The sequence below is a fragment of the Eleutherodactylus coqui genome, chromosome 3, assembly GCF_035609145.1.
Source record: "Eleutherodactylus coqui strain aEleCoq1 chromosome 3, aEleCoq1.hap1, whole genome shotgun sequence".
Lineage (NCBI taxonomy): Eukaryota > Metazoa > Chordata > Amphibia > Anura > Eleutherodactylidae > Eleutherodactylus > Eleutherodactylus coqui.
The window spans coordinates 146,108,187-146,131,852 of NC_089839.1; the positions used below are offsets into that span (position 1 = coordinate 146,108,187).

General features: G+C 44.6%; 1 protein-coding gene across 2 annotated transcripts in view; it reads right to left on the bottom strand.

Moving 5' to 3' along the window:
• The window catches only part of TNRC6B (trinucleotide repeat containing adaptor 6B), a 117,184-nt gene that overhangs the window by 65,406 nt on the left and 28,112 nt on the right, over nt 1–23,666 (bottom strand). For both annotated transcript variants that reach the window (XM_066596244.1, XM_066596243.1), the window contains exon 4: nt 1,951–2,038. In XM_066596244.1, the coding sequence (XP_066452341.1) occupies nt 1,951–2,038 (88 nt within the window). The remainder of the gene's footprint in view (nt 1–1,950; nt 2,039–23,666) is intronic.

Genomic DNA, 23,666 nt, shown 5'->3' on the forward strand with positions numbered 1-23,666 from the left:
TGCCCAATTGATTTTAACTTTCAAATCTATAGTAAATCCGCAAATGTATTTGCAGATGCACCGTGGATCGTAAGCTCCCATACAGATTAATGGAGCACAACCGCGCATGATCCACGGTAAAACGGAGCATGCTGCAATTTATTATTCACATGTGGCATCAGCAAATCAAATAAAAACAAATCCGCAGGTGTTAAATGGTGTGCGGTGACCAATGCTTCCCTATGGGTGGCTTGATTTACAGATCTCATACGCGGATTCCGCAAATCAAATCCGTCCGTGGATATTGGGCCTTAGACAGATAAGCCATTTACTTTATGAGAGTAGTATTCTTATGACCCTACAAAATTGCAACATTACAACTTTTTATCTTCGTGTAACAAGTCAGCCCTCACTCTAATGGTTAAATACAAGTCTAAAATCCGATAACGAGCGACTGTGACACATAGTAATATACACTGGCATTTTTTTAGTTATATTTACAAAGGCCTTTTCCCTTTTTTAAATATCCCCTCATCTGCATCTCACTCACCAGCAGCTCTGGGTTTTTCCCTCATGATGTAAGCTTTACAGGCTGCAGCAGCCAATGACAGAGCCCAGTGCGGAGGCCTGCGATTGGCTGCAGCAGCCCACGACGTCCTGTACACAGGTTGACTGCAGCCAGTAAACGAAGACCAAACATGGAGTACCGCGCAGCATCTCAGGAGATATCAGGAGAGGCAAGTATATGACTGTGGGTTATTTTGTAGCCCGGGGTACATTTCTGTTACAAATCTCAGACAATCCCTTTAATATATACTTTTTTCTTTAAGCTGAAGTTACATTTGGTACACTTCTCCTGACTCCCGTCTCTACAGTCTAGATACAAGTTTACATTTCTTGCTGTGTAGAATGTGTTGAAATCTTGTAAAGTCAATGCTATAAAATCCCTAACAGTGGGAAGAAATGAATTGAAAATATGTACAATATGCTGGACTGTTCAACACTCGGCCCACTGTCCACCTCATGTTGGCATTGCTCACTGACACAGTGCTCTGATGTGAAGCATGAACCTAGCAGGAGCTGTAGTTATGCTTGCTGGACCACGCTAGGAAGGTGAAGTATCATGCCGGGACCCTCTTGCTTAAGGTCCTTTTAGAGAAGCCAATCATTTGAACGAGTGAGCGACGTCACCACTAGCTCGCTCTCATGCAGCCTGTGTAAACAGACAGATAAATCATTGGCCTGTTCAAACGAGAATTGTTCAATCTTTCACATCGGCTGTATAAGCAAATAAGAGGGATTAACAATTACTGTTTAAACTGAAATATAAGCAAATGATGATTTTTATGGCAACGTAAAATGGATAGACAAAAAGTGACTAATTTGTCGTTCAGTTGTTGGCTCGCGTATATATATATATATCGAACGATAGCATTCACATTTGCTCATTTGAACGATTTTTTGAAAGATAATCCTATCTAAAAGCACCTTTACTAACTGGTTTCAGCACTAGGGAGCTTTGGCTATCTCCAGCCATCAGTAAGTATAGATAGCACAGAGCTCAACAATAGCATGAAGAACGGCATGCCTTCCAGAACAGATCTGTCGTAACTCTGAGCAGAAGCCATCTCACTAATGTCAACAGAGCACTATTGACGGGCACTCAGATCGGGGAACAGCTGGATGCAGAAGGCAAGCGGGGATACCCCACTTGCCTTCTGCATCCTCCGGTGGAAACGCTCGGCTGTATGACAGCAGGGCGCCTCCCAGCAGGGAACAGCTGGATGCAGAGAACAAGTGCACCCCCCGCTTGTTCTCTGCATTCTCCGGAGCACAACGTGATCGCTCAATGTTTGAGGGATCATCTTGCGATGTAAATGACACAACGATTATCACTCAAAAGACATCTTTTGAGCGATAATCGTTGTGTCTAAATGGGCCTTAATGGGAACACCAGATAGAAGAGCCTACCTTCTGAGCAGCGTCTTTCTTCTTCTTATCCTCTTTCTTCCTTTTCTTGTCTTCCATTAACTGTTCTTCCCTTTCTTGCTCCTTCTCTCTGGAAACACAAGAGCAAACAGCATTTAGAATTAGCGCAATTAACGTACCCATTTACATTGGTACAAGCCTCTGCTTCATAACAATCACTCTATGGTGTATTTTTAGGCTCCTTTCACAATGCGTCTGAGGCTTCTATGGGGAAGATTCCTCGGATGTATGTGTTTTAATAAGGATACAGCGGCTAATGATCCCTTCTCCAGTCTAGCACATGTATGTTGGAATATATGACAACGATAACACAGGCGCCATCTGCTTTGTGCACCAATGGTGCCGCACACAGAGCTATCAGTGTGGATAACTTAAGAGATTGTTGATGAATATTATAACTTGTAAATAACTATTTTGAGAAGGCAATGCGGAAGTTCAAGAAGATTAAGATGGTAGGAGAAATGCCTTAATGCCTTTATTCATTGTAACCCTTTCATAGTTGCAAAAATGTCTATTTCTTCCGCAGCCCGTTTGGCAATACTTCAACGAAGTGCAGTGGTTGCTAACCCATAGCCTACCACTAAATGACTCTGTATGGGAAACTGTAATAAGCCATTAGATCCTACATTAGGCAAATTCATAAATGCAAGTAACTCTTCCCAGCAGTCTAGCAGAGACTCTACATCTATTTTAGTAGGAACTAAGAATGCTTATTGTTCAATTAAAAGCAAGTGCCTACATTTTTGTTTCATGCCATACCCCAAGAAGCAATGCATTTAAAACACAGATGAGCACCACTACCAGCGTGGCGCAGAACCCTCAGGTGGCACCGTTACGACATCCAAAAGTACTATAATACAAATTCAAGAGACAGGATTGCACTTCTTGCATTTGTAAAAGTTTGCAAATGCTTTTATTACTAATCTATGAGATGTTCACAGTAAATCCAAGCAACGTTTTAGGCAGCATAGCACGGTATTATTGTATCTTGTCTCCACCAAAATTATGGGTGGAGACCTTGAGTGATAGCTCTAAGGTCTTATTTCTAGTATTACCTGGTAGACTCAACTACCAGCCACCAAGGCGTTGTACTTCTATACCACACTCTGAGGTTTTCACTCTTCGGTATTATAGTTGCTGTTTTTTGTTTTTGGCTCTTTAGTTTTCTACCACCACTACGGTATATGCCACCATGTTATTCATGTTCTTTTCTTGATGTCTTTTAGATAGCTTGACTTCAAGAAGTGTGCGCCATCCTGTCTTTTGACTAAACAGTGATAGACACTATATAGACGACGTACGTTTGGCAACCATGGATTCTATTCATTGTTGGAGGGCATCAGTTCTTAAAAAGGCAACGCAATACCTCAGTAGAAAGCTTATGACTCCTTTCACCCCATCACACCATAACTTTAATGGTGCTTACACACATTAAATTAAGTCGGCAGAACTTACAGATTTGAGAACAGCTGATGGCGTCACAACGCTCCCTCTATGGTAGATAAGCGAAAGAAAGATGGGGAATGTTTTATTTCATATCCCATATCCACAGGTCCTGAGAGAGATAAGCTGCTACCAGCCGAACAAGTGCTCTGCGGACATATCTAAAAAGTGTATGGGCACCTTTATCCATGGGAGTACAGCTACCATCAGAGGACTGCAGGAACTGCTTTACAGGTTTTTTGGGGGCCCCTCCTTCCTATAATGGGATCCAGTTTAGTTCTTGTCTCTTATATGGTTGGGTGTTTAGATTTTATAATAATAGTACAAACTTAATAAAAAGGTATGAGCTTTAAGAAACTGCACATTGAAACCAGTTTCCAGCTCTGATTTTAAGAGGCCCATTGTTATGTGCACACGGTACCTCTGATTGGCTACTATATGCAAAATAATCAGGTCATGTACAGTATATAACTACAGTAATCAGGCAGGAATTTATTGTTTGGGAGAAGTGCCATGTATGCATAAAACAAGCCAAACTCGCATTTTGGGGGGGAGAAATGGAAAGGAAAAATTGCTGGCAATCCCCTAATATATATGGCTCGCATCAGTGCAAGCACTTGACTGCAGAGAAGAGTTTATTTTATCAGTGTTTCTACAGATCAGCCTGCACAGGGCCGATTACACAGGAGTAACCGCACCCTGCCGTCCGGGGTAGACTCCATATCATCTGAGGTCACCACACCAACATGCCAAACACCCCAGGCTAGTAGACAAATCAGACGGCAGTCACTGCAGCTCCTCTTCCAAAGGACTAATCATAAGAGCTACACATGTATGCTGAAACTCAGGAACTTTATTAAGCTGCAAATTAGAATAATAATCTAAAACTATACAAAAAAAAAAAAAAGTACTTTCCGTCTAGTGAATAAGGCACAATCCAGGGTCAATGTAAAAGGCTCCCAGTAACTTCACAACTACTCTGCTCTACCGTAACAAATGCAGGACGAGAACCATGATGGCAAGCTCTATAATATATATATTATATACACACACACACTTCTTGTCCTGCATTTGTTATGGTAGGTCTGGTGGAGGAGAGATGATGATCTTACCCCTTTTCATTCAAGCAAAGGACAGATGCGCGATAACATATTACAGTAAAATAGTGCCATACAGCAGTATCCAGACTGCCCACAGCCCCTTTAGGGAATCTGGGTGTCTCTACACAAAGTCATGTGCCGCATCCCTAAATCTTAAGAATAACGTATTCAGGCCGAGGAACTTGCGTAAGACTTCATGCGCTGCAAGACACTCAAATATTGCGTGAATATGAGCCCAATCTTTTGAATGGAGTCATATACATAACTCGCTGCAGGTTTTCACATTCCTCTGAATGCATCACTCATTGGTGTCAATGGAACCTTTAATGCATCGCATGGTTCTTGCATGCCATGCAATGTGCATGCGAGGTTTCCCATTTAAAATCAATGGAAAACACTTCCGATCCTCTATCGAGCGCGAAACTTACGCGAAAGGATCGGAATTTCACAGATGCGATGCAAGGATGCTTTAGTCTGAAAAAATCACCTCGCATCAGCGGGTAAAATGCAGGTTGCCGAGTACAATATCGGGCTCGCCCATGTGTAGGTAGCCTTAGACTAGTGAAGTCTTCTGCAGTTCGTTCTCCCATGAGGCCATACTGTAGTATACAGAAAGCATTTTCTACCTCCCTTATGGTGTGAGGCATGCCTTTACCCAAAGCATTATATTTACAGATAATCTTTCAGATTTAACATAGTAACCAGTACTGGTTAATGGGACTGATGGGTGGAACCGACTGAATGAATCATTGTTTAGGTGAGAATTATTATTGGTCGCTAAGAAATCGTGGGTGAGTGAGGCCAATGAGCGTCCATGTAATAAATAGTAGTAGCAAGTCCCCACAAACTTTCTTCAAAGGGCTTCTCAGGCTACTATAGAGGAGTCTCCATCAGCTACATGTTCTCACGTAGGGAAACCATAAGGGTGTTGTCTACGGGGGACAACTCAAACATGCATATTTGGCCCAGCCAACTGAGCCACTAAATAGCAAGATGATGTTCATTTCTATAACTGTTCACCCTTCAATCAGTAAATGAATGGCGTCTTCACAGTGAACTAAAGTTTACTCATCAGGAACCTGTCATGTTGAAAATGGACAAGTCGCAGTCTACAATCCAACATCTATGGATTTAAAACTCTGCTCATTCTAGGCTTAAGAGTCCAGCGAGCGGTCCCATCAGTGATTGGCAGCGGTCTGTGCATGCACGCTGCAACGGGGGAGGCTGTCAATCACTGATTAGGGCTGAGAAAGAGCAGAGTATTAGAAGAAATGTCCGGTTATACGCAATCCTTTCCCAGAAAATTAAATAGTAATCTGCTCAACGCCTCCTGTTATATAACACACTGCCGGTGGAACAGACATTACTTCAATGTGATAGGTTCCCTTGAAGGCCATGCTACCATCTGTGTAAGGCCGGGCAAAGACCACCATAGGTAATACATAGAATGGTAGAGTTGGAAGGGACCTCCAGGATCATCGGGTCCAACCCCCTGCTCAGTGCAGGATCTCCAAATCATCCCAGACAGATAGTTGTCCAGCCTTTATTTGAACATTTCCATTGAAGGAGAACTAACCATCTCCTGTGGTAACCTGTTCCACTCATTGATCACTGTCTAATATCTAATCTGTGTCTCCTCCCTTTCAGTTTCATCCCATTGCTTCTAGTCTTTCCTTGTACAAATGAGAATAGGGCTGATCCCTCTGCACTGTGACAACCCTTAAGATATTTGTAGACAGCTATTAAGGCCTCCTGCACACGGGCGGAAATTCCACGGTGGGATTTCCCGCAGAATTTCCGCCCGTGGAAGCTGCCATAGAAAACGCAATCCTAGGCAGACGGCCGCGATTTGTCTGCGCGAAATCACGTAAATTATGCACGGCAAACAAATCGCGGCATGATCTATTTCTGTGCGGGGCTCGCAGAGATCAAAGAGCCGCAGCCGCGGGAGAGGCGAGTGCAGTGCTAGTACCTGCATTGGCTTCCTGGTTTCTTTCTTCTATCTTTTAATTCATGTTGCCTAGCAACATGGGTAAAAGACGCAGTACAGTTGCAATGTGATTGCATATGTACGGCGTTCCATATGCACCCATAGTAAACAATAGGGCTGTATGCGCTTAATATGTAGTAAAATAGAACATGCTGCGTTCTTTTTACACACGTAATAAATGCAATAAAATATACGCAAGTGTGAATGATACAAAGAAAATCAGTTTACTTTCATTAAAACCATTCACCAGGTATTACACATGCGTACACTGTGTGCGTAATATGCAATTCAAATATGTTCATGCGAGCGTGGACGTGGCGAAGATCAGGCACAAAATCCCAGATAAATCACTGGTATTTTCACTGTTTGGATTCTCCGACGGAGCCAAACAAGCAGCCGTTTAACTGGAAATGCCAACGTGGCATCAGTTTGTTTCCAATAAGAGAGGGGCCGGGCCCACATGAAGGGTCATATTCCGCTTGTGGATATCCGAAGCGGAAGACCTGTGAATGATCGCGGAAGCGAACTGCATATCATCAGGTATGCATATGGTTTTCCGCACAGATGTACATTTAAAAAGACAGTGTATTGACTGTGCAGAAGAAAGTTCGCAAGCAGGGAATGACATCAGAAAGTTGCCCCTGGAAACCCCCTTCTATCACTCAGGTGACATTCTTTTGTGCAGTCATGGTGAGCGCTGCTCTGAGAGCCTTCAGGATGGGATACTGCTGTCTCTGCTTGGCTGGTTTATACTACTTATTTTGGAAGTAGTATAAGCCACTTATTCTTGTGCAGGAAGAGCCCAGAAGAACAAGCGGAGGCTGCAGACAGTCTGGATGGGTGTTGCTCCCCAGACTCCGTCCTGCATTGTCTGTCCACAAATTACTGCTTTCTTGATACCATTTGTATCTGGTCTCCTAGTAATGCACGTATGAATCCACATCCATATGCAATGTAATTGGATGTCGTCAATCCGCAGTGTATAACCATAGAGAAAACAAATAGCTCATATGTACAGAATCCACGGTACAATAGGGCATGCAGCTCTTTTTCTTCCGCTTGCAGAATCCACAATTCCTAGCCGCAAGTGTGAGCAAACCGGCAAAAGTCAATGCATTTCAATGCCCACAAATAACCACGTATCGTATGAGCGCACGGCAACTGCGGAATCCGTAATTCAGATCAGTTGGTGTGAAACCAGCCATATTGGCGACACTGCATTACTTTATTTTTGACTATTTGATCCAGAGATAAGGAAAAACTAAAACGCAGACTTCTCACCAGGCTTTAGTTTAGTGAATTATTCCATCTGCTGAATGCATGCAGGTTGCATACATTATATAAACTACATGGGATGGACAAACATTACCGCAGACTTTAGGAACCAACTCCGTTTTAGTAGCCAGGCAATTACAAATTTAATTGCAAAAAACCCAAAATACACCACTAGAAAATCTGCGGTAACCCGGCCGCTGGAATTTATAGCAAACAGTAATAATACAATATCTTATTAACCTATTAGTTGAATTAGTGACTGCATATTTGGATTCCTAACTCCAAGCACTCCAAGAATAAGAACTCTTCTGGTCTCCACGTATGATGCTAAAATCCTCTGCTTCACAGCGGAGTTGCATATGAAAACGCCGCCCATACTTAATGTATTGCATATGGACAGCGTTTCATACGCAGCCTGTACGAGTCTATAGGGCTCACTCTGCAATCTATTTCTCGTGCGTATCGATACGGAGCGTCTACACGCACACGTGAACAGATCAATGACAGTCCATTGACTTTCAGGAATAAGGAAATAGTGACTGGCAGCATTCAGCAATGTAGAAAAATACAAGATTTATTTCCCCATTACAAAAATTACGGCAACGTTTCGGTCGTAATAGACCTTCCTCAAGCCAAGTTTGGCTTGAGGAAGGTCTATTACGACCGAAACGTTGCCGTAATTTTTGTAATGGGGAAATAAATCTTGTATTTTTCTACATTGCTGAATGCTGCCAGTCACTATTTCCTTATTCCTGACTGCACCCTTGGAGCCTCTCTGGTTTAGGCTTCCTGACTGGCTTTTGCACACTGTTTTGCCTGGCTCTATGTGAGGATATATGCTGTGCTGCTGGGAACCTCTTTTTTCTACTCAGTCCATTGACTTTCATTGACTCCATGCATCGCACATAACGTGGCGGCGGTGCCACACACGTGCAATCTGCAGTGAAAAGACAGTCGTGGACATGAGCCCTTACGTGTGCAAGGTGCGTGCGTGTGATACGCAGTAATTCGCAGGCAGATAAAAATATTGCCTTACGCAGCTCCGCTCATATTTGTGCGTAGGAATTGCGCAATATGAGAGTGCAAAAAAAGAACCCAGCAGTTTCTAGTTTATCATGTATTACATGCGAGAGAGCCAACTGTTCTCTATGGGTGTGTAATAAACGTATATATGTGCCATTGCGAAGCAACAGTGCGGGAAATATGAACCAAAAAATAGGAAGACTTTGCATAACAGCATGTGTGAGATACGCTGTCATACGCAGTACAATATTGCTGCCATACGTGGCAATAGGCCAGCTCCACAGCGGTAAAACAGAGTGTTTTACAGATATGGCCGTGCAAGCCTGGCCTTCCAGTATGTGCCCAAACGACTGCTGGTGCAATTATTTGGGCACATACCCTTCCATGATTGTCGGAAGCACAGCCTTGTTTACACAGAGAGAGGCGTGACTGACATAACGATTTATGGTGCCACATAGAAGATTCAATCAACTGACAAATGAGTGAAATACATACAGAGTATTCCAGATAGTCTATGCTTTGTCCAGAGAGATTGCAGCGGGCAGACACTACTAGGACCCTATGGATTCTCATAGCCATTTACTGCTCTCATGGGATGCCTGGTCAAAACCATCATACTCTAATGAAGAGAACCAAGAGGTGGCAACACGTTGCAGGATCTGTACGAGGAATATCACAAGTGTAACTTTTCTGTACTGTGCACATCTGCAGCTAATGAGAAGCATTATCAAAATGAATGTTGCTGTAGTAACGGTACCGTGCTTAGACAGAGGTTACGGCTCCGTTCCTTATATAGTCACAATTATATTTCTTGTATTTCCCTAACCTGGCAGCGCAAAAACATAAAATGAAGTAATATGCTGGTCAGTGTAAATAGGCTATTGAAATCGGTGGTCATCTTTAATAAGTCCAAAAAAGGGGCATTTCCATCCAAGTCTGACAGGCGGGCTTCCATAAGTCGGACCGCATCTTATACGAGAACTCACCTTCTCAACCCGGCTGCATACTGGGGGGGGGGGGGGGGGGGGGAAACAAAGTAGCACAACCTGCTCATCTCTTTCTGTACACCAAGAGTGGGCGTCCCACGTAAGCTAGGATTGCAGAGGTGATCCTACCCCTTTAAGTGGGTGAAACAGGAGGTGCAATGTCCCCGTGGCATCTAGGTTAGAAGAGGTGGTTGTACAGGTCCCAGTTGTCAGTGGGGTCACTTCACCCCACTATTTATCTGGACATTAATGCATCATAGACATGCTTTCTCAATGTTGAACTAATGGTTGCAATGATGACAACTTAACCCTTTAAGGACCAGACACTTCAGGGATTTTACCCAAATATATATATTATACACAACATCCTAAGCTTGTACATAGAAGTACTGTATTTTCCTGACTATACGGCTAATTTCACATAGGCAAGTGCGATATCGGTCGTGAATCACAGCCAGATATCATGCTCACCGACAAGTGACTTCCCCATGGATGTGAGGCGGTTTTATCTCAAAACCACCTCACATCACTTCGGGGAAGTAGTGATCCCGCGGCGGTGGATCGCAGAGTTTGTCCAATTGTTTTCAATGGGGAGAACTCACATTGCACTGTGTGCACCTCACAAGTGGCGAGATGCTGCCGCCAGTCTCTCTGAAAACAATGGGTGATGCAAGGGCATACCCAAAGATAGGACGTGCTGTGGAGGTGGGGAGAAAAAACCCGCTTATACATATGACCCCACTCAAAAACTCTATCTGTTCTCCGCCAGACGGTGGGTGAGTGTGGAGACTTAAAAGGCCACTCATGCTCCTCTGGGTAATATGCAAATAAGGGAGATGGAATAATACCTCCAAACACCATGAAACAACTGTCTGTGCTTGAAGTCTAGCTTTGCTTTCAATTCCCAGTCATTGTTACAGGGCTTGCATAAAGAGTCTAACATTGACTTGAAGGAATGCTGCCTTCCAATAGGTGGCGCTGCAGAGGTATTGTTCCATCTCCCTTATTTGCATATACAGGAATAGCAAAGTAAATGACAGTAGCCCCTCCAAGTTAGTAGATCCCCAGGGAGGTTTACATTTGTGTTAAATATTTTTTCTTCTGTTGTCTAAACCTGGGGTGTGTAGTTCACACAGAGTAGAAAATGGTTTGGATTCTGCAGCAAAAAGAGAAGTCAAAATCCATGCCACAGCTTTGGGTCTTGATGCAGGTCCACAGCAAATGCCATCCCTTCAACCATTCTCCGCTACTTGTGAAATACCTTTATAGTCACGTGCATCTTATAGTCTGAGAAATACGGTAATTCTAGAGAAGAAAAAAACCAGATACCTGTCCAACAGGTAAGTGCCCATTAGTATTCAGAGGTTGCCAACTATGTTGTAATGCTGGAACATGCACACAAACCACTCCCTATACAATGTGGAATACTTGTAGTTTGCAAATAGCAACCTAACGCTAGAATTGTCCTTCTCAAGCCAAGAAACCATCTGTCAAACAAACCTTAGATGGAAGCCGGTTTTATACGGTAAAAGGAAAGCTCGGGGAAGGTTATTCAGTGAATACAGCAAGCTTACAGCCCCATGTTTGTGAAGGAGGAAGCTTACAAAGCCAATATACTTCTCTGTAGATCTGCAGGGACATTACAACAAGTAGTCAGACCATTACAAGGTTTGTGCCGTGTGTTCTTCTTTTTGCAGACCAACAAGTTGCTGACCGTTGACTTTTCTCCCAAAGCCTCAAAGAACCTTTACATTTGGTTAATGTGGTTAGGTATTGCCGATATGGTTAGATACCAGATCCATTCACACCATGTCTGTAGTCCATGTGTTGATGTGCCCAGTGCTTAAAGAAGTAGTCCCATCTCAGCTTCCCGAGCTTTCATTGACTGCATTCACCATGTATCATGGTTGTGTGACTGAGCCCAAACAGTACATGACCCAATTTCCAGCCATATAATGTAGAAGAAGGACAAGATCCTTCTAGCAATACATGACTCTAAAAATCATCTGCTTAAGGCCTGGCTTACATGACCGTACGGTGTTACACTGCGTAAAAAAAGCAGTGTTTTACCGGCGTAGGGGGACTACGTATGCTGCATATTGTCGCATTTTTGCATGCGAATGCCTGAGCTTGAACAACATATTTTACGCACAGTGTCATGCACCGGCTACCCAGTTTTTTTTTTTCTAACTTTCTTCTTATGCCCCCTAGCAACATGCATATAAATGCCGTACATACATATAATTGCAATGTATTGTGTTCTGAACGCACGCATAGAGAACAATAGGGCTGTACTCACATAATACATGATAAAATAGAACATGCGGTGTTCTCTTATACACATGTAACATACTTAAATATATGTAAGTTTGTATGGAACTATGAAAATCAATGTACCTTCATGGACGCCATTCACTGTGCAATATGCAATTCAAATTTGTTTGCGTGAGCCCGTCCTAAAGCTAGAAAGAAATGCCCAATAATCTTCTCTATGGTGTCTGTCAAATCATCTGCTTAAATATCATCTACTGCATAAAAAGAAATAAAATTTATATATATATATATATATATATATATATATATATATATATATATATATATATATATATATATATATATATATATATATATATATATATATATATATATATATATATATATATATATAAATTTCACTCTTTTCCCCCAATAAGGATTTTTATTGCGGTCCAGAGAATAAGCAAAAAACTTCCCTATATGAAGCGCGCCTCCCTGCTTCTCATCAGTGGATGTGAGACGACAAGACAGGCCAGTGAGCTGTCAGCTTGTATAGGAAGCTACTAAATTATGTATGTTGAGGCCTAATAGGGGCAGAGCCCATAGTGAAAAGCAGATCAGCAGGTCTATGAGCACGCTGCATATACTGGCATGAAAGGTAGAGGAGGTAGGCGCTGTGTAATAGTGAAGTCTCCAAACGGCCTTGCAACTATGAAAATATTACCAGATACTCCTTGCAAGTGTTTCCACTACAGGTAACTGATGAACAAGTGACTGACTTTACTGTGATTGAGGCGCAACCTCCCGTGCGGATACGGTTTTATGTGCAATTAAAGAGTTGCTTTACAATCTAACACCAGGAAATTGTAAGATACCACAGTTGGCAAAAAGAACTGTGTGCCACCCTATGAGGGCAACGCGTGAAGCATAGGATTATTAAGTAAGGCTGCTTTCACACTGGGGATTCCACATTCCTGCTCCGTTCGGGGAGCAAGAAAGGGGAATCCCGACAGCCAACAGCGCCGAACGGACTCCATTGACTATAATGGGGTTCACCTGCTTTCCACCCAGCTGCCCAGGTTTTGGGAAGGAAGAAACAGAGATTTTTTGTGACGGATTTATAATCCTCGCTGTATGAACTGTGGTGGATGCCACGTCAAATTCCACTAAGGGAAATTAACCCTTGCCAACTCATTTAATAAACTAAGGCCCGGCTCACACAGATGCAAGCCCATTTCAGCTACGCAAATACGCCACGTGTTTGCATGGCTAAAATGCACATCCGCCTGCTCCTGCATTTACTTTTGTGCACAATGAACTCTTGTGGTATGCAGAATGCAAACAAGATAGGTTGTGGATCTTTTCACGTAATCACACATGTGAATAAACCCATTGAAATCAATGTGTTCTATTCACAACATGCTGCAGAGATACATGGGTGTCAACGAGCCCTAAAGCTTGGGTCACCTAAGATAAGGAAATACAGATCCATCCATGATATTAAAAAGAAACTCCGTCCATAGTAGCTTTAAGAGGTCTAGTGATCTTAGTAACCTGTGCAGTTGTATATTAAATGGTTGTCTCATCTTAGACATCTACAACATATCTACTCTACAGAATATGCCATAAATGCCTGACAGAGGGGGTCCCAGCTCTGCAAACTGCACCCCAATGTCCGTGGAAGCAAAAGGGTTGTACCAAGATGCACAGGCGCTATGAGACCACGGGAGCTGGGGTGATCAGCTAATCGCCTTGAGTCCCGCTCTTGGTACCCCGGCAATAGTAGACTGCCAGGGGAAGCTGTGGAAACAGCCTGACATTTCCCTTGCAGAGACTGCTGCATAAGAAACACGGAGTTTTACAGCATTTTCAAACACGTTTGACAAGGTTTTTAATGCACCGCATCATTGCAATGGGTGATGTGGCATTTAAAAATAATTAAAATCGCTGAAACGCACTAAAATAGAGCAAACGCTCATCTGATAAGCCCCACTAAAATCAATGGAGGAGTTTTACAGCAGGTAGTGTGCCTTTACTTAACGGGTTCCTTGGATAGAGGGGTCCTGAGTGGAGAACCCCGCTCTATGCCAGTCATATGAACAAAGAATGCCACTCACAACCACTTTAAGAGCCAGGGGACAAAAAAGACTTCAATAATCAATTAAGAACAACCCAAATAGTTGGTCACCATTAGTAGGTTCTCAGCACATTGACTACCTGGTTTCTGGAAATGGTCCAGCCTTGAAGCAGAGTGACACTTGGAGATACGGTGGCCTGGCTAAGAAGTGACAACACCCCAGCTACTAGCCTGTAATATACGGCTTCTCTGGCACCCCGCTATGGAGCCAAATACTGTATATCAGTCTATATGGGCAGTCCTTTCATATACTAGGGGCTACCAACATGCACAAACCACAGCTGCTCGCCGGAGTAAAAATCCAAAAGGGTATGTTCGCACGTAGCTGAAAATTCTGCAGCACAGTACGCAGCAATGCCACATTAAAGACAAGAGTCAAAATCCACACGACTGGTGTGGAAATCAACTGTGGATGCGGATATGCTGCGGAATTTAGCTTTCTCACTACATGCAAACATGGCCCAAGGACATGGATCCGCATGCAGATTGTGCTGTTGGTTCCTGTGCCGGGGAGTGGTGCCCCAATAATAAATGTGGCTCAGTGGTAAGCACTGTTGCCTTGCAATGCCGCAGTCCTAAGCGCAACATCAACTTTGAAGAAGTACTTTTTCAAAGTGCAATTCTACAGGCAATCTACACAGCGGTGTTCTACGGGTGAATGGTTGGATCTCTGTTGAGAGATTAGTGTAACATTTGGACTCTGCGGTGCGCCCATCTCCTGCTGCCTCAGTGGGTTGAGGTCACCGGGAGTCCGTTGGGAAATCAAGTGACCTCTGCTCGTCATGTGCGGAGGCCCAGAGAGGGTTGTTGACATCCCAGAATCCAGGACCACATACAATAAATGAGCTAGGCTACTCCATCTACAAAACCTGCACCATCTACTGTCCCAGCAATACAAAGAATCAAAAACGGACAGTTATTTGGCCATATGTGCAATGTTTCAGCCTGCAGGTTGCACACATAAGTGAACCCCACCTTTCACTTTTAGGGTGCCTTTCCACTAGCGGTTTTTTAACGCTGCAATATGGCTGCGTTTTTTAAACGCAAACGTCAATGGGACTTTCTAATGTTAAAAACGCATCGCACAAGTTGGTGCGTCTTGATTTTTGAGCGATGCGTTTTTGACATTAGAAAGTCCCATTGACAATCGCGTGAAAAAAACGCAGCGATATCGCAGCGTTAAAGAAATGCTAGTGAAAAGGCACCCTTATACCTAATGTTGACTATTAATTATTTTATATACATACCACCAGACTTTCCTTAGGATTGTGAACTTCAAATTGCACAGATGGGGCATTATTGTATCCTCCACTACAAAAAGGAGTACCGTAGTTAGGGTGCTTGCATGGGGATTCCACTTTCCTGTTCCATTCGGAGAGCAGGAAAGGGAAATGCTCACGGAGCAAGGGTTCCATCTCTTGACAGAACTGAACAGCGCCGGGTGGATCCCATTGACTATAATGGGGTCCACCCACCTGGTTTTGGGATGCATGCAGTGCCGGATCTGCGATGGAACCTCCGACCTAAGGGCACATTTCCTTTTACCTAACAACTTTCTCAAAACAACGGGGAAAAAAAAAACATGAAAGCTACATGGATTCTTGTGCAATGGACTGGTCGCTGTGCCAGCCTGTCATTTTAGATGACTTTTCAGAAGAAGCTGCTGTATGTGTACATGAGGGATAACACACTGCCTTCACATTATACAACTTGTATCCAGCATGTATCACCAGTCCTACTATCTGCTAATCCACATCATGGATGGGGGTGAACACTACCATTGAGGCTTGAAAAAAGCTCCGGATAGGAGCTGAAACATTGCTTCTTGCTAGTGTGTGTGATAAACCTTTTTGTATATGGAGGAACAAAATATTTGCCGCTTCACCACTCTGCTGCCGGACATCCTCTATTCTTTGGTTTATCATCGCCTAGCAATGGCGCCGCCTATTCTGTGCTGCGTATGTGCGCCGGCCAGCACATCCGCAGAACAGAATAGAATATGCAGTACAGGTATGCGGGGGAGGGGGGGGGGGGTGTCACCGTCTGGGCACAGGGTTGGATTCCGCTGTGGGATTTCACATGCGGAATCCAACCCACCCGTGTGCAGGCGGCCTTAATCTGCAATCTTAATGCGGCCTAAGTCACTGAAGAGCTGGGTATATAAATCCCTGTATCCACACTGAAAATAACTGGCAAATGTGTAAGCATAAACACCGGGCATCAGGGTTACCCTCGGATGTCACCAGCTGCTCTCTGGGAAAATGTAAAATAAAACGGGGAGACAGTGGTGAATGCGAGATAGAATCTAGAGGACAAGTGTGCAGCCGCCATCCGCATGATCCTTGATCGGGGGTTTTATTGGGCAGCATTTCATTGAGAGTGATGTCACATAGGCCCCCTGTCCTCGGGCGTTGCGGAATATCGCCAGCGATATTCCGCCACGGGGGAAGAGGGGGACCGCCATCAGTTCTCTGCGGTGAGCCTATCTGGCAGATAGGCTCACCGAAGCAAATCAAAGCATACTCCGATTTGAGTCCCGTGAGCGGAGAATCGCTATGATTCTCCACTCGTGGGCGCAGCGGCTGCGCTTTTCATAGCAACGCTATGGGATAATCGCCATGGGTAACGCAATGAAGAATCGCCCGTGGACAGGCAGCCTAAGGGGAGAAGCGACCCCCAACAGTGAGGGGACATGGGAGTCTCATTCTCCAGATCAGTAGGGGGTCTCAGCGGTGAAACCCCACTGAACAGCAAGTTATTTCCTATCTTGTGGATAGACGATACTTGATATTCTGGTACAATGCCTTAAAAAATAAAAGACAGACAAACGTTTCTGTTGTCACCCAATGACTAGAATATATATATATTTTTTTTTTTTGAAGGGTCCCTTCTGTTCGCTTTTTTTTAGCAGTAAGAAGCGCTGCACTATGTGCTATTTTTTCATAAAGAAAATATAAATTTAAAAAATTGTAACAGAAAGCGGAGAGAACAGAATCAAACTGAGTGAAACCGAAGCTCAGGAAATCCCACGGAAGTTAAAGGGAAGTAAAACAGAACCATTTTCCCCCCACCGTGTCGCTCCTCTGACAGAGCATTGAATAAGGCCTAGTACTGCAGCAGTTCAGTGCCAACAGGGGGCACTAGAGGCATGGCTTTCAATGGTCATCCTTCTGAGCAGGTGCTGGGCAAAGTGATGGAAACCATCAGGTGACTGTTTGCCTTTCATATCTTCCCCCCAGGAGCAGAAACTTGGCACTAGCTTTTCGAGCTTGATAAGGCCTTGCTGTACTTTGCCACATTTTTGTGAAGCGGCAGCACATGCAACTGAAGCACAACAAGGCCCAAGAACCAAGGGGGCTGTGCAAGGCATATACTGGAAAAAGTCTAAACTTTATGTGCTAAATTTCCCTAGTAGAGGAGCTTCACGTAAATCTACTGATCCACATGCATCTATGGATGTTCTGTGGAAGGCCGGAAAGTTGGAAAACACTTCAAAGACTTTGATACATATTTTTGCTGAGATCATGGAAATCTGTTACATAAAGCATGGCTGACAAAGAAGTCATGTGTGACGCATTAAGCCAAGCCGTGATCTCTAGCAAATGTCTTTCCATAATATTCACTAACAAGAGCTCCATGTTTATTCGGCCAGCCTCACACAAGCGTTTACTTGCTGCGTATTACACGTTTTGCGCGGGTAAAATCTGCAACACTAAAGCTCTATTTATTTCAATGGGCCCTTGTTTTTGTGCAGAGTATTTGGCGAGCACAAATTTGCATGCTGCGTATTCTATTTTACACGTTGTGCACGTTTTCCGCTCTACATCGCCGATTGAAATGAATGGGTTATGCAAAATACACAGTAAACATGCAATCGTATGCGTAATACTGCATTTAACTGCGTCTAGTACGCGTATTACTATGTCAATGGGAGGGGGAAAAGTTGTGACATTATCAGCTTGCTTGTGTTGTCACTGTACAAAAAAACGTAAAAAAATGCAGCGTTTCCACAAACACTTGTGTAATCCTATTTAGACGGGACGAGAGTCATCTAAACTACTGCACGAGCGCTGATGTCACCACTAAGGTAGTGCAGAACTTTAGACAGGCAGAGAACACCGCTGGATCGCAGGCTTCTCGCTCAGCGCTTCACCTTCTGTATTGTTCTCCACACTTGTCATTTAAGCGATCACACTATGTTTTTTGTGTATGTTTTAAGGCTAAGCTCAGGACTGCTTAATACGCGAACACTAAAAAGCACGCAGTACGTTCTAATTGCCGCATATATATGCCTGATGGAGCCCAATCGTAGGCGCATATATATGCTCGCCCAAAACAAACAAAAACCAAAACCAAGTGGACTGCACATGATCGCGTGCGGGAGATACGCTGTCATGCGCAATACAATTTTGCCACCATACGCAGCAGTACACCAGATCACCGCCGGCTCCAAAGCTGTAAAACATGGCGTGACCAAGGCAGCGCTTTACACTTACGCCCGTGTGAGCCTGGCCTTATACTGTTAAGAGTACAAAAATGTGTACTTTTACATTGACTTTTATAGGAAAAACGTAGAAACGCAGACATAACATATGGTGTATGCTCATCTATGGTTCCCAGATTTGCGCTTCAATACGTTTATTTTGCAGTACGCTGTAGCGTAGTTGACAGTTATTGCCATGCTAAAAAAAAAAAGTACACGTTTATTTCCACTTTGCTTTCCCATATCCGGGCGTACTGGGCAGCGTGCCGTTCTGCACATTTCTCCCTATAGAAAATGTATACAAACAGAGGAAGATCAGCAAACTAGACAAAGAACTTTAATTTTCCAAGATTCTCCTCCTCTTCAGTAAAAACGTATGCCAATCTATAGGTTATTTAATAAGTTCTACTTTTGCAGGAGTTACTACACTTTTGTGATCTATACACTAACTTGTATGATTAATGTACGCAGTAGACCCAGTGTGAACGTGGCCTTATCGCCCCCACATCTGCATCTTCAGTACTGACATTCTGCTAATCAGGTTGACACTGTGACCGAGCGGTCACTTCCTTGGTAAGTACAAATCAGTGCTGTAGTGTAATCCTACTTCTTTATACTTCTGGAAGCATCACACTGACATCCTTACATTAGCCACCGAGGTTTCAGCCTATAGAACTACTGAGAACAAATTTGAAGAAGCACCCCAGTTTGGTTTTTCCCCCCCAAAAAATGTAAGTTAGTATTAAGACCAAGGAATCATTGCCCTTGAGATTTCTACTACCCAGTTACAAGAATGTGGACCGGGATCATTATGTGTCGCTCCTCCTGATATGTATAGCAGAACTGGCTTCCCGTGAGGGTTAATGCTAATTTGTGACATAGTATAAAGCCTCTGGCTTCTAAGATGCCCCCATGAGGCAGACGGGCAGAATCACAACTTGCTTGGAGAAGTGGGGAAGAGCCAGGAGGGGACTAGTTGAAGACGCACCTCATACTGTAGTCTTTCGGAAGTCAGGGATACACCAGGAGATTCCCAACCTGTTATCACCACCGGCTGTTGGGGGCACATATTTTTGTGGTCTAATTGCTCAGAAGTACAAGAAAAGACAAAAGAGGGGCTTCAGAAAATTGTTTTTTACCCCTTTGCAATACTGCTGGAAAAAAAACAAAACAAAAAAACACAAGCATGTATTACAGAACCTTTTTGTTGAGTCACATAGCATCTTAACACTGTGGAGCCGTCCTGTCATGTATGGCAGCGATCTTGGACTGCGCATGACAACGTATCTCAACACCATCATGCGCATTATTCCCGATTTTCTTTTTTAAATTTCCGCGCTTCACAATGATGCGTATAAACGATGCCCGTAAGGAATGCAACGGTGTACGTAAAGTGGCGATTGCGCACCCAGAGAACAATGGGCTCTCTTGCGCACAATATACAGCAAAATAGAACATTCTGCATATGACATGCAACGAATATTCGCAAGTGTAGATGGATGAAAATCAACGTGCTCTCATTGATCCATTCACATTAGAGTTACGCTCGTGTGAGCTGGCCTTAAAGGATTTTTCATACCCCCAATGAATGATCAATAGTTTGAAAAATTGTTGCCAGCAGACACTTGCATGAGAGCGATCTCCACTGCCAACGGGGAGCGAGCGGAACCAAACCAAGCAGCAAAGCTTAACCCTCTCCAATCCACTGTCTGACTTCTGAAGACATTACTATTTAAGGCTGTACAGCTCCGATGTTAGTGGACATCCGTCGGGATTCTCTTACTGTATATTACCAGCCTCTCTGCTGCGGGAGCCTATCCAATGTGTCACTTCATGAAGTACTGGCTTTAGCCAGCATATAGCGCCATTGTATAATGGCAGAAAAAGAGTAAGCCCCCCCCCAGGAAAACCAGGATACAAATTGGATTGGAAAGGGTTAATGTAAATGGAAGAGTCGCTCCAAGACTATGTAGAGATCATGTGACCCATAACTACACACAACTTATCAAGACTGCTAATCGTGTCTTGTATTCACACCGGCCAATTATATAGGAAAATAGTACATCATGACAATAAGGCCCAATGTCTACCGGCAGATCAGATCCTGCATGCGGGAGCCCTCAGGGGAATCTGACCCTGGTCGCGGCCGAGAACACTGCTTACCTGTCCGGGTCTTCTATTTTCTTCACTGCAGATGTGTGTGGAAGCGCCGGTCGGCACGCGCAGTGGAGTTTCTACTTTTCTTTTTAAACGCCTGCTTTCCTGCGGCCCATCCGCACGGATCGAACGGCTTCCATTGACTTCGATGAAGGCCATCCACGCAGGATCCACACTGAACTGGAGCGTACTGCGATTTGTTTTCTACACCAAAAAGGTCCACAAAACAAATCCACATGCTTTAATTCTCGTGCAGACACCCATGCTTCCCCAGGGGTGGCTTGATTTGCGGATCTTCTGCGCGAATGACCCACATGGATGCCGCAAATCAGATCCGCCCATGGACATTTGGCCAAGAGCTTGTTCACACGGGGCATACACGTACAATGCTACAATTCTCCCATAGAGTTGTCACATTACAGCCCATACGCTCTGCTGCCAGAGACAGTGTACGGGCTGCGATTGGCACTGCCCATGCCCGGGAATCTGACATGCGGAGTGCCCCCCGCCCCCCAATTCCTCGCACTGTTCAGAGGGCGGATGCGTATGGAAATGATGCCCCCCTTTCGCAATGCATGCGTATGGACAGAATTACATACGCAGCCCATGATAATACGCAGAGAAATAGGAGCATGTCATGATTCATTTCTCCAGCGTATCAATACGCAGTGTCTGCACGCCGATGTGAATGGAAGAATGACTTCCATTGCCCCCATTCACCACATATTACGCACGTGAAATATATGTGCGTAATACGCGGTGACAATATGCCAGTGTGAATGAGCCCCAACTGGCAAGAGCAAAATAGTACCAGGTTGGAGGTTTTGCTAAGTGACCAAAACGGTTCACCTTAAAGGGGTTGTCCCGCGAAAGCAAGTGGGGTTATACACTTCTGTATGGCCATATTAATGCACTTTGTAATGTACATCGTGCATTAATTATGAGCCATACAGAAGTTATTCACTTACCTGCTCCGTTGCTGGCGTCCTCGTCTCCATGGTGCTGTCTAATTTCAGCGTCTAATCGCCCGATTAGACGCGCTTGCGCAGTCCGGTCTTCTCCCTTCTGAATGGGGCCGCTCGTGCCGGCGAGCTGCTCCTCGTAGCTCCGCCCTGTCACGTGTGCCGATTCCAGCCAATCAGGAGGCTGGAATCGGCAATGGAACGCACAGAGCCCACGGTGCACCATGGGAGAAGACCTGCGGTGCATCGTGGGTGAAGATCCCGGCGGCCATCTTCGCAAGGTAAGTAAGAAGTCACCGGAGCGCGGGGATTTGGGTAAGTACTATCCGGGTTTTTTTTTTTAAACCCCTGCATCGGGTTTGTCTCGCGCCGAACGGGGGGGCTATTGAAAAAAAAAAAAAACCCGTTTCGGCGCGGGACAACCCTTTTAAGGTCAGGTTCACATGGCTGTAAGCATAATAATAATAATCTTTATTTGTATAGCGCCAACATATTCCGCAGCACTTACATAGACAGGGGGAATACAGAAAGACAAAAGTACAAACATTACAGAACCACGGTTACATAGTAATCAATTGATGGAAACAATAGGGGTGAGGGTCCTGCTCCAACGAGCTTACATACTACAAGTAATGGGGTGATACAGAAGGTAGAGGGGCTGGAGATGTGCACGGTATGGCGAGGTGGAGAGTGAGGGATTCTATACACATAGACAATGGTCAGACATTTAGCCGTGTGACGACAGAATCGGTATGTCTGCAGGAGCAGTATATGGTGGCTAGCAGGGATTGCAGTCAGTAGGTCAGGGAGCATGTTATCAGGCGGAGTACAGAGCGGTTTGTTTAGGGTATGCGGTATGCCTCCCTGAAGAGGTGCGTTTTTAGAGCACGCCTGAAGTTCTGCGAGTCCTGGATTGCTCGGATAGCCTTTGGTAGTGCGTTCCAGAGGACCGGTGCTGCTCTGGAGAAGTCTTGGAGGCGGGAATGAGAAGTTCAAATTAGAGGGGTGCGCAGTCTAGTTCCGTTAGCAGAGCGGAGAGCCCGGGCTGGGTGATAGATTGAGATGAGGGAAGCAATATAGGGGGGCGCTGCACTATGGAGGGCTTTGTGGATGAAGGTGGCGAGTTTAAATTGAATTCTGTATTTAACGGGCAGCCAGTGCAGTGACTGGCACAGGGCAGAGGCGTCCGAGTAGCGGCTGGACAGGAAGATGAGCCTGCCTGCCGCATTCAGGATGGATTGGAGAGGGTAGAGTCTGGTGCAGGGGAGGCCGATCAGCAACGAGTTGCAATAATCGAGCCGGGAGTGGATGAGGGCAGCAGTAAGCGTTTTTAGCGTGCCCACGGTGAGAAAAGAGCGGATTCTTGCGATGTTCTTGAGGTGCAGCTGACATGTTCGGGCAAGAGATTGGATGTAGGGGGTAAATAATAGATCAGAGTCGAATATGACCCCAAGGCAGCGGGCATGTTGTCTAGGAGTTATGGTGGCGCCACACACTGAGATGGAGATATCAGGATGAGGTCGGTTAGTGGAGGGTGGAAATACCAGTAAGTCAGTTTTAGAGAGGTCCTGCAGGTCATTACAGCTATGGAGCCTGCTGTGACGCGTATTGCCACGTATGGCGGTGAGATTGTACTGCGCATGACTGTGTACTCACCCAGGTGGTCACGCGCAGTAGACCTGTTTTTTTTTTTTCCGTTTATATATCCCGCACCATTGCTTAGCGATGACGGGTATACCAGTCGCCCATATGCAATGTAATTGCATATTGGCACGTGTATATACGCGCCCATAGAGAACAATGGGTTTCTCTCACATATAAATGCTGCAAAATAAAACATGCTGCGTTCTGTTTTACGCTCGCGAATTACGCTGTGAGCAGAACTA